We start from the raw sequence: 9,668 nt of genomic DNA on the forward strand, positions 1-9,668 counted from the left end.
AATGAATACCATTATTGCGCCAAGGATTACTTAATCCTGCAACAGATAGACACCGAAATGGTATTGAAAAAGTGTAAACCGTTCGAAGGCTCAGTTAAAGGAATACTTCACATGTACCTGAGCGCGTAAGATTCATTCAGAAAATCCTTTGTGCCTGTAACCGGCTAAGAAAATGCATTTTGTTAAGCCGGAACCGTATGGACGCTGCCAATGGCTGAGTAAACCAAACCCATCGCTTGCGTAAACGTAAACAATATGAATTTTTTGAAGTAATGAAATTTAGTAAGTACATATCTGAGGTTTAAATCTATTTATGTTAACAAATGTTGGCAACGAGCTTAAACGAAATACGACCGACTGAAATGCACACAAAACATATGGACATATCTATTCAAAGCAGCACTGCATTGCGATGAAATTTCATGAATAGAGCAGATCGATGGAGTGATTCGTACACTTGTTTCACGCAAAATTATTTCCAAGCAAAAACTCATTTCTAAGAACTGAACAGAATTTGAGTGTTTTCGAAATTTGGTTTGATATAAAGCGTAAATATTAAAAAGCAAACAAAATTAGTAAAGGAGCTCAAAAAATGACAATCAAACTTCATAAGTCCAAGTAACTCGCATTTGTCCAAAAGTTTATGTTGGAAAAATACCTTTCCATTGTCGTGTGCTAAAATTTTAAAAACAAAATGGCTTAAGAGGTTAGGGGTAGTCGGAATTTTCAAAAAATTCGAACTTTTTTGCATTTTCTTAAATTATAATGTCATAAAAATATTGTGTGAAAATTTGAAGTGAATCCGACAAATACATTTCGAGTTATTCAACAATTAACAAAGAGCGCTCGGGCAAAAAAAAAACAAAAACAAAAACTTTAAATGCGTTTTTCTCAAAACTATGTTTTTTGAACTGGTGATTACTGTAACTTAAAACCCGCTTTGTAGATTTCAATAAAATTTATACAGCTTTTGAAAAACATAAAAACTCGAGCCTGATTGAGGGATTTTTTTTTCAAAACTTTCAATTTTTTTAAACAATTAATTGCCGGTTTTTTTCTCGAAAAACTGAAAAATATTTCCTCAGGCCGCCATATTGTTGATTTTGAAAAAAGCTTTGATCTGGTACAAGATTATCTACTAATAAAACTAATTATTTTTTTGTCCGATTGATTTAAGAGGAATCTCCAAGGACTTGTGATGATCAACATCCTGAGAAACGGGCTCCACACAAATAGCGATAACTTTTACAATCATTAATTTTTTTTTTGAAATTTTGCTAAAGTCAAGTCGAAACATGTTGTACGATTTGTTACCATTTGAAAGGTAGCATCATAATGCTTCTCTCATAGAAGTCTTGGTCCTTATTGGCGAAAAACTCTAGTATTCGATTTTCACAATCGTCTCGCGATACCGATTTCCTATCACTCAGGAAGTTTTGCAATGAGAGAAAAAGGTTACCACCATGGTTTGGTGCCAAGTCCACACTATGTAGTGGATGCATTACACTTCCCAACCAAGCTTGCGTTGTTCTGATGGAACACAACACCTCTTCTGTTGTCCCCTTCTGACCATTTCTGATACATCGCTAGCTTCGAACGGTCCAGTTGACAACAGTAGAGATCTGATTTCTTGTTTTGGAAGCACTAATAATAAATCATTCCTTGCAAGTCCCACCAAATATACAGTAGAACCTTTATGACCGTTAGTCCTGGTTTGGCCACCGTTTGAGCTGCTTCATTGGAATATAACCTAGATTTAGACACACTTTGCAAATTTCCATCAGCCACGGTAGAATATTAGCAAGAGTTTCCTGGAACATTTTGGAAAAGATCCCGCCAGGGCCTGGAGATTTGAAAAGTGAAATTGATTTGATTGCCCATGCAACCTTCTCTTTTGTGACTATAACATCGGCAAGATGCTGTGTGTCATAGCGGCTCCGCCAGATTCTCCCAACATCGCTATCGTGAGTGCTACATCCCGGAAAATGAGAGTTTAAGAGAAGTTCTAGAAAATCTTCTGCCGTAGAAGTCCAAGTGCTATCTGGTCTTTTGACCCAAGAAGCCATTGAACGATCTTTGAACAGATTACAGCTAAGCCGCGCAGAATCTCTGGTAGATTCAAGCGAAGAACAAAAATCTCTCCAGCTCTCAGTCTTGGCGGCCCTAGTTGCCTTTTTGTGACATCTCCGACTTTCTCTGTACAGTTGCCAATTATCTGTTGAGTAGCTGAGATTAAAATTTGATCTGGCTTCTTCCCTTAATTTCGAGAGCTCATTGCTCCACTCCCTACTCTCAAGATTTTCAGTGAGAGTGATTTGGCTGATCAGAATTCTTCCTAACCTATTATTCACTACATTTTTGAACTTTTTCCAATTAGTTCTTAATGGGTTTCGATACGGTAAGAGTGTATCCATCCTCAGATCAAGCTCTTGAAGGATCAAGCTATGATCCGAGAAAGAATTTTTGTTGAAGACCCTCCATTTTTCTACCCTTACTGAACTGTTTCCGGACAATAAAGGAACATCCTGCCTATCCCCTAAAGTACTCCGTACTAGGAAAGGTGAAGGTGGAGGTATTATCTCTGTTACATACCGTCAGTTTAGTATTAATAATAAAATCGGAAAAGACTCACCTCGATCGTTCGTCTCCGAGCTGCCCCATAGAGAGTGCCTCGCATTGGCATCGCATCCAAGTAGCAGGTTTTTGGTTTAAGCTTGAAGCACAAGCCGACGAGCCTCCTCGGGTGGGGCTGGCCGATCATGTGCCGCCATGTAGATTGAAGCAAGTATTATACCGACACCGGGGGGGGGGGGTTAAGTGTGTTTTGGTTCTATTATAGAGGTAGGGCACACAGAGGCGACTGGCAGGAACTGCCTAAAGCCTAAAGACCGACCATTGTGGTAATATTCCACTCCTGCACGAGGTGCCCCTGCTTTCGACCGAAAATGGCGGATCTAGAGAGGCAAACTCGAAAAAACCCGTAATCACAGGTGTTATTCGTACCGTGCCTAAGTGATGAATGGCACTACGTCAGTGTGTCTTTTAACGGTGACCTCCAGATACCGGGCGCCCTCTGGTTGTAATTAGCCTTACCGCAACACCGGGGCACTGTTGCGGCTTGACCTCCATTCCCCTTTACTCGTGGGATTCACTTATGTCTGAAACAAACGATGAAAATAAAAACAAAGAAAAGGCAACAATGCCTTCTACAAACCAGGTCAGCAGTGACCTTTCGGCAGCCACTGTCGAACAACAACAATTGCCGCAGGCAACAAAAGGCAGCGAATGCCCGACCTCTGCCATAGCGCAATTAGAGATGGAAGTGGACGAAATGGACCTAGGGCCCATCGGGAAAACTTCCGCTCTATCACCAGAGGAAGAGGAGAAACTCTTAACTTCTCCCTCAAAAACCACAGGTTCGGCTAAGAATGGAGCGGAAATGGGAGTGAATCTGCGGCTCAGCGGTGCCGCCAGAAAGCGACTCAGGTACCACCTGGGTAAAGGTCACTCCATTGAAGAAGCGCGACAACTAGCACAGCAGCCAATGAACCTAAAGCGTCAGCGCTCCAGCAGCACCACCCCTAAGCAAAGATCTCCCAAAAGAGCTAACTTAGTGGAAAGGACAACTGACCCATCAGAAGCCGAAAGGGCAAAGGCAGCAGTGCCTAACCTGGAGGTGAAAGAAGGGACGGCTAAAATGTCCTACAAGGATGCTGCATGTAGCACCAAGCTGGGTATCATACCACCTGATTATCCGGCAACGATATGGCCTACGGATAAACTAAAGGCCATTCAACACGTTATCCTGGACAGCATAAGGAAAAAGCAGACTGGTGGTGCCAAGCCAATCTTTAACAGCTGCACCTTCCGCGCAGGATACATAGTTGTCTCATGTGGCAACGATGAAACAACCGACTGGTTAAAGGCAGCAATGCCTAAACTTGAACCATGGAAAGATGCGCAAATCAGGATCGTTTCAGAAAAGGACATACCAAGGCCTTTGATCTTCACATGCCTCTTTCCAGAACTGGACAGCACATCCACAGAGGACATCCTCAGCCTCCTGGATGGGCAAAACTCTGGCCTGAACGTTCAGGAATGGCGGGTACTACGTAGAGTACAAAAGGGTAAGGTGACGGAGCTAACCATCGCAATCGACCCCATCTCCGCCATTGTGATAAAAAAAAAATAACTCCTGGTTGAACTATGGGTTTAGCACAGTTCAACTTAGAACTAAGGCCAAAACCCCGGAGAAGGATGCTGAATCAGAAGCGCCCAAGCCTCCCGCATTGCAGCGGACCGAGGAACAACCCTGCACTTCGGCATCGGCGATCGCAGCAACCGCAGTGAGCGTAACGCAAACTGATGAGCAGCCATGTTGCTCTAAAGATGCGCCACACGCCACCAAGCCTGCACCAATGTCAAGTGCTCAAAGGGTAGAGGAAGGCATAAGAATGCGACCCCCGCTTCGTGCCGACAAGAAAAATAATGGTCCAAAGAGGACCAAAAAAGGCGAACGTCACTCTACTGAGGAAGCGGCCTTGCTGGGTAGCAACAGAGGCAAGAAAAAGGCAGCCAGTGCCAAAAAACAGAGGCGATAATGCCACACGCTACCCTAAGCAACAATAGAAGGCAACTCGGATGCCTTCAATTAAACCTCCACCATGCAAAGGCTGCCTCGGCTGAACTAGCAAGGAGGTTTAACAAACAAAACTTGGATATAGCTCTAATCCAAGAACCGTGGGTACGTGACAGAGTCATTGAGGGACTCCAAGATGTTAATGGTAAGTTAATCTATGCCAACAATGATCGCCCTAGAGCGGCAATCTTAATTAGCAATAACTTAACCTTCATTCCCATTTCGCAGTTCACTACCACCGATCTCGTTGCGATCTGGACCAAGGTGCCAACAGACAAAGGCGAGCACGAGGTAATCATTGCCTCTGTCTACCTTCCAGGAGATGAGGAAACTGCTCCAACAAGGGAACTTGTAGCCCTAGTCAACAACTGCAAGGAGAACCACCTACGCTGGATAATAGGATGTGATGCGAATGCCCATCATACGATATGGGGCAGCACAAACATCAATGCGAGAGGTGAGTGCCTTCTTGAATTCTTACTTAGATATAATGTATCAATAGTAAACCGAGGCAATGAACCAACATTTAGGAATGCAATAAGGGAGGAAGTACTTGATCTTACCCTATGCAGTCCAAATGTACTATCAGAAGTCTCAAATTGGCATGTGTCCGGGGAAGCATCAATGTCGGACCACAGTCTTATCAGGTTTGACTTAGGTGCTACCTTACCGCACATAACAATTTACAGAAATCCAAAGAATATAAATTGGAATGTCTTTCACTTTAACTTAGAACAAAGTGCTAACTACTCTAAGCATCACCTGGTGCTTAAATCAGAGCTTGAGATGGAGGCAAATGAACTCCACTCAAACATTACGTCTGCATTTCATGAGAGCTGTCAGGAAAAAGTGAAAAAACCACGAAGGGATGTCCCCTGGTGGAATAGTACGCTTTCAAGACTACGCCATGAAACCAGAGTATTATGGAATAGAGCTAAACAAACAGGGGACTGGGTCTCCTACTCAAGAGCTCTAACCAACTTTAACAAAGAATTGAGGAAATCTAAGAGAGCTTCCTGGAGGGATCACTGTGATAAGATTTCAAATCTTCCTAATGCTATCCGCCTCCAGAAAGCCTTATCAAAGGATCACTCAAACGGCATATGTACCCTGAAAAAGCCAGATGGTAGCTACACTAAAAACCCAGAAGAAACTAGCCAACTTCTACTGGACACCCATTTCCCAGGATGCCATGCTTTACATGAGTCCACAATGTTGGTAGAACCTACCATTGATGCTGACAGAGAGGACCTAAAGCTGGCAAATAAGCTATTCCATGAAAATCGGGTACAATGGGCTATATCTACATTTAGCCCATACAAATCTCCTGGACCTGATGGGATATTCCCTTGCCTTCTGCAAAAGGGAAGCCAATACATTGTCCCTACTTTGTCCAGACTATATAACGCAAGCCTATTGCTAGGTTATATCCCTACGAAATGGGCTGAGGTAAAGGTCGTATTCATTCCAAAGGTAGGGAAAAAACCCGAACAATTGCCTAAGTCATACAGACCGATTAGCCTCAGCTCATTTTTCCTAAAAACAATGGAAAAAATATTGGATCAGCACATACGGGAGAATAACTTGGTTAATTTCCCACTGCACCAACTTCAATTTGCCTACCAACAAGGTAAATCTACTGAGACTGCAATACACAGTCTGGTAACCATTATTGAAAAAGCTATTGAGTCAAAACAAATCGCACTTTGCGCTTTTATTGACATAACAGGAGCTTTCGATAATACGTCCTATGAGGCAATCAACAATGCCCTATCTCAAAAGGACGTACCTAAACCCATCAGACGATGGACTATATCGATGCTGAAATCCAGAACGATCAGTACAGAATTAGGAGGAAGAATAAAGTCTATCAAGGCCACAAGAGGTTGCCCGCAAGGGGGAGTACTCTCTCCTCTTCTGTGGACACTAGTAATAGATGAACTTCTCCACAAACTGAACAACCTAGGATTCCACACCCAGGGCTATGCTGATGACCTGGTAGTATATATAGTGGGCTGGCATGAAGAGACCATCTCTAACCGCATGCAACAAGCCCTCAACATAATAAACAAATGGTGCACTGACAAAGGGCTCTCTATCAACCCATCTGAAACTGCGCTAGTGCCGTTCACCAGGAAAAGGAATATCAACATCAAATGTCCTGTCCTGAATGAATCGACTCTACAACTCTCCACAGAGGCGAACTACCTTGGTATCAACCTTGACAAAGCGCTTACCTGGAACTCGCATCTTGAGAAAGTTACTGTAAAAGCCACAAGGGCATTCTATGCCTGCACAAGGCTTTTTGGTAAAACATGGGGGCTCAGCCCCAGAATGACCTACTGGACATTCACTACAGTTTTTAAGCCTATAGTCACTTATGCTGCCTTAGCATGGTGGCCCAAAGTTAAGCAACGAAAGGCGGCAAGCGATCTTAACAAATTGTACCGCCTCATCTGCATTGGTATAACAGGAGCAATGAAAACATGCCCAACTGACGCTTTGGGCGTGCTCCTAGGTATACCACCGCTTCCCATCTTAATTGAAAAAGAAGCAAGATTGAGTGCCTTAAGACTAAAAGGCAACGCCGATCTTAAAAGTGGAGATATGAGAGGACATCTAAAGATCTTAGAAGACTTTCGACACACTCCTATACTACACAGGGTGGATACAATATCTCCCAAACCCATTCTCTACAGAAACTTCCGAATTATTATTAATGAACGAACAACTTGGAGAACTAATTCTATCAATTTCAAGCCTGGATCTCAATTATGGTTCACTGATGGGTCCAAGCTGGAAGATGGTAGAGCAGGGGCAGGAATCAATGGGCCTAAATTTAAAAAATCGATTCCGATGGGACTCTACCCAACAATATTCCAGGCAGAAATACATGCCATTGAAATATGTGTGAGAGAATGCCTTCGCAGGAAAATGAGAGGTACTCACATCTACATACTCTCTGATAGTCAAGCGGCTCTAAAAGCCCTTCTATCAACAACTATCACCTCTAAATTGGTAAATGATTGCCTAAACCTTCTCAACATGTTAGGAAACCTCAACACAGTAAATCTAGTCTGGATTCCGGGACATGAAGGGCATGAGGGGAATGAAATGGCTGATGACCTCGCAAAACAAGGAGCAAATATGCAACTTACTGGTCCTGAGCCTTTCTGTGGACTCACGAAAAGCCACATTAATGAATTCCTCAGGAAATGGGAAGAAAGGAAATTTGCTGCACACTGGCTAAATTGTGCCGGTCAGCGTCAAGCCAGACAATTTCTTAGTCCCAACAAAGGAATATCAGACAAGCTACTTTCACTAAACAGAGTAGATCTGCGTCTTCTAACAGGATACCTCACAGGTCACTGCAGCCTGAGGTATCATTTAAATAACATTGGTCTATCAGAGACCAATGTCTGCCGCTTTTGCGAAATGGATATAGAAAGCTCAGAACATGTGCTTTGTGAATGTCCTGCGCTGGGCAGACAAAGACTTCACCACCTTGGTGGTATCGTAGTATCTCCATGTAATCTTTGGAACAACAAACCCACAATAGTGCTAAAATTTATAAAAAGCCTTAAACTCTAGGGTTACAAAATAGGTCTTGCACAATAGATCAACTCTGGTCGCAGTGCGTAATGGCCTTCTAATAATAATAATACCGACACCGTCAGCGGCTTCCACTTCAACAGCCGTCACATCCTGTGATGGTAGATTGTTTTAGTGATCGATATCTCGTAAAGTATCGATCAAACAATTTGAAGTTTATGCTCGTTGCCATGGTGACATTTCACACTAAACAAATTCTTTTGCAATTTTTTGTTGATTCCATTCAGTTCTGAATTGCAGGGTGTTACTCGTAACAATGGAAGTCAACATAGAGGAAATTCGGAAAATTGTACAGTTTTTCTTTGAAACAATGTTTCTTTGAAGTCCAGGCCGCAGAAATCGTGAATGATGTTTATGGTGCCGATATGAGGGATAGTTTCGATTTTGGCGATTCCGTTCAGACACTTTTGGTGTTAAAGAAACACCTCGCAGAGGCAAGCCCGTCGTTGAAAATGTCGATAAAATCACAGAAAAAATCGAAGTTGATGGACAGCCCAGGAGCTAAAGATCGACGATAAAGCACTTTTAAACCATTTGGACTAAATTTTTACGCAAAAATAATGGATTTCTTTTTCACCAAACCAGTATCCAAATATTCAAAAATTGTTTACTTTTCGCCCGGAAATGAAGATAATATATTTTGTAGTGTCCATTGCGTAGACTTTATTTCATATTACGAAAATGCAACAATTTTATAGGTTTTTATAAAAGAGTAAGAAGAACGAAGTTGAACAGAAAACAACAATTTTTTTGTAAACGAATTTAATTAAGCTTCTACAAGGTGGCGCAAAAGTAATCACAATTTTTTTAATCTAGAAAAAAAATTATTCAGAAACACAATTGGATGTTCAATTTTGAGCCACCTTGTATTTTTACATATATATTATTGGATCCTTTAACTACTAGTTGGAGTATAGGGCGTAGATAACTCCTCTTCGCTATCGAACAATGTTTTATGGAAGGGCTCTAAGTTCATTCCGAGTCTTATTCAAAGGCCTCCGTTGAATTGCGTTAGGAGGTTCGCGGTCTGCCTATATTTAGTCATGACTGTTGGAAAGGGCTCCATTGCAGCCCCTGTTTGGCGATGTTGTCGTCACTCTTCCTCACTGTGTGGCCGATCGATTGCCATTCTCTTCTGCGGATTTCAGTCGTCGCCACATCGGACTTATTAGCTTTCCTTTGTAATTCGGTGGTGATATAGTTCGAGGCCAGAAAATTCGCATTATGCAGCGCAAGCAGCGATTAATGAACGTTTGGAGACGCCTTGAAATCATTGCGGTGATCTTCCACGTCGTATGGCAGGACAGACCACCTTTTATACTAATCATAGAAGCATTTCTTTAAACTGCCTTCAGTAAAGTTAAGAAACATAAAAACTTTGGTTTAAATATAATAATTTGGCCATCCTCCGTACACT

At 42.3% G+C, this 9,668-nt stretch overlaps 1 protein-coding gene across 1 annotated transcript; it reads left to right on the top strand.

Moving 5' to 3' along the window:
• The first annotated feature begins 4,588 nt into the window (after window positions 1–4,588).
• LOC129238070 (uncharacterized) lies at window positions 4,589–8,769 on the top strand. Its single transcript, XM_054873109.1, has 3 exons — window positions 4,589–4,784; window positions 4,868–4,930; window positions 8,576–8,769. Exons 1-3 carry the CDS (start codon window positions 4,601–4,603, stop codon window positions 8,767–8,769), a joined length of 441 nt encoding a protein of 146 aa, XP_054729084.1. The 5' UTR covers window positions 4,589–4,600.
• The last annotated feature ends 899 nt before the right edge of the window (window positions 8,770–9,668 follow it).

This window comes from Anastrepha obliqua, chromosome 2 (genome assembly GCF_027943255.1).
Source record: "Anastrepha obliqua isolate idAnaObli1 chromosome 2, idAnaObli1_1.0, whole genome shotgun sequence".
NCBI lineage: Eukaryota > Metazoa > Arthropoda > Insecta > Diptera > Tephritidae > Anastrepha > Anastrepha obliqua.